The 2,366-nt window shown below is 38.3% G+C and overlaps 1 protein-coding gene across 1 annotated transcript in view; it reads left to right on the top strand.

Annotated features, from left to right (window-relative positions):
• Nucleotides 1-2,016, top strand: part of NDUFB5 (NADH:ubiquinone oxidoreductase subunit B5) — a 13,493-nt gene extending 11,477 nt beyond the window's left edge. Inside the window, exon 6 of the mRNA XM_006084893.3 lies at nt 1,776-2,016. Within this exon, the coding sequence (XP_006084955.1) occupies nt 1,776-1,896 (121 nt within the window). The 3' untranslated portion in view covers nt 1,897-2,016. The remainder of the gene's footprint in view (nt 1-1,775) is intronic.
• The last annotated feature ends 350 nt before the right edge of the window (nt 2,017-2,366 follow it).

The following is a 2,366-nucleotide window of genomic DNA, read 5'->3' as shown; positions in this document are numbered from 1 at the left end:
GCTGAAAACATCGATACAATGTTGCGGGGGTCCGGCTGGCTGAAGCCCGGCTGAATGAAAGCCGGTTTCTGGGGTTTTGTTTAGCTTCTTATTTGCAACATAGTACATAATTGCTTAGAGTTGCAGCTGAGATGCCGGCAAGTGAGGCGGGGAACGTTGGAGTCTGCAGCAAGCAAGCCTCACGCTCGCTTCAGTGCCTGGCTGCTGGCCGCCATCTTGGCTGACAGTTAATTTGCATATACTCACTGATTAGCCACTGAAAAGGGTAGCGGTCGTACGCTAATTACCATGTTTCTCTTTTATTAGTGTAGATGTTTAGGTATTTGAAAAATGGAAGCATTAAGAAAGATATGAAACAGAAAGGAACTATCCCTTGATTGACTTCCCCAGAGTTAACTGTTATCTTTGGCCTCCAGATTATTGTTGTTAATTCTCACCCAAGGATATTTATTCCATTGCTTTTCAGAGAGAGTGAGAGTGGAAAAGAGGGGAGAGAGTGGCAGAGGAGAGAGAGAAAAAAATATTGATCTGAGAGAGACACATCTATTGGTTGCCTCCCACACACACCCTGACCAGGACTGGGAATTGAACCCAAGACCCTTTGGTGTACCAACCAACACTCCAAACACTGAGCCACACTGGCCAGGCTCCTCCAGATTTTTAAAACCTTGTGCATGTGTACATATATACATAGTCACAAATGATTACTTTCTTTTTTTAATGAAATGGGAAGATGCTTCACACTGATTTCTTACCTTGCTTTTTTAACCTAATGGTATATCTATCATCTTCTGTGATAGAATTTCCTCAGGTACAGAATAGTCCATTCTATGGGTTAACCATAACTTATTTAACCAGTCTTCTTTTTGTGAATATTTTAATTACTTCGGTTTTGGATAATTATATTCTAAACAGTAGAAAAGGAAAAGAATGATATTTAATCTTAAATAAGAGATAAATATGCTCCTAGGGTTAGTGAGCTGGTTAAAGTTAATAAAATGAATTATTTAAATGTGATAAAATTATAGTCATATGAAAAAGTTGATATGTAGTCTATAAATTGTAAGTAAAAGGTTTGATGGAGAGGGACTGTTTAGGAATATATGGTAGTTTGTACAAAGGCTTGGCTGTAAGAGAGGAAAGTATATTTATAGAATAGAGATTATTTAGTTGTGAAGAAGGATGAGGACAAGTAAGTAGGTCTTAAGTTGGAGGATGTTTTTCTTAATCCTGGTTTTTCTTTCTTGTTTTCTTTACAAATACCAGTTGTCTGATGTTGACCAGACTTAGTGTGATGCTGTTGAATAAGATACCATTCCTGCTCTCAAGGGGTTTTCTGTCCTAATGGTAATGGACAGCCAGTATAAACTAGGGGATGTAAGCTCCTCCAAGAAGGCATCTTCATGTTTTAATTCCTAGCACTTGGCACAGCATATGGCCTTAAACGTAGGCATTAAAGACAGGAAATGCATTACCACTTTCAAGTGAAGGCGCTCTGTCCAGACAAAGCAGGGACAGGAGAGAGAACTGATTACCAATTCAAGTAATGTTTTAGGGATTAAAAACAATATGTGTTATATGAACAACATAATATAAGTCAAAAATAAGTCCTAAATTTTGCTTATAGGTATATATTATTTTTATGCATACACATGGATCTGTAGAGGGACATTATACTTACATAAAGCAAAAAGCTCTCTAGTGGTTGTTTTCTATCCATTAAATTTGCATTTGGAAATGTTAGAATCACAATATTGCTATTTCATTTGTTACAGGTTAAAGGAGATGGAAGTACGAAGATTAATGCGTTCGAGAGGTGATGGTCCCTGGTTTCAGGAACCAACAATTGATAAGGGGCTTATTGATCATTCTCCCAAAACACATCCCGACGCCTAATTTTTTATATCTCTAAATACAAAGTTCATTCTCTTTATGGAAAAATGAAGTAATACATATATTTCGTGCTTTTGCTCAGAGTGATGAATAAAAAACCCTCTTCCATTGCTTTACTTCTCAGTGTTGGTTCAGACTAAGGCTTTTTCCATGTGTGATTTTAATTTTTTTCAACTTTATGGGGCATAATTGACAAAAATTGTTGCCAGAAGCCGGTCCACCCTTGCTGCTTGACACAGTCGCTGCAGGGAAGAAACATCTGCACAGCTTATGTTTCAAGGGACCTAGCGTATATGGCATATGTTTGCTCCCCCTCTTAACGCTATGTGTTTTAAACAGGACCACCTCCATGAGAAAGGTTGTTTCCCCAGGTAGGGATTTTCCCCTGAAGTTAGGGAGGGAATAAAACCCCTTAACTAAGTGCCAGGCGGGTAGTTAATCACTTTAACTACGAACAATCACGCTGAAGCTAC

The sequence above is a fragment of the Myotis lucifugus genome, unplaced genomic scaffold (genome assembly GCF_000147115.1).
Source record: "Myotis lucifugus unplaced genomic scaffold, Myoluc2.0 scaffold_14, whole genome shotgun sequence".
Classification (NCBI taxonomy): domain Eukaryota; kingdom Metazoa; phylum Chordata; class Mammalia; order Chiroptera; family Vespertilionidae; genus Myotis; species Myotis lucifugus.
Note: the sequence above shows the minus strand (reverse complement) of the source record. Positions and strands in the feature narration are given on the sequence as shown.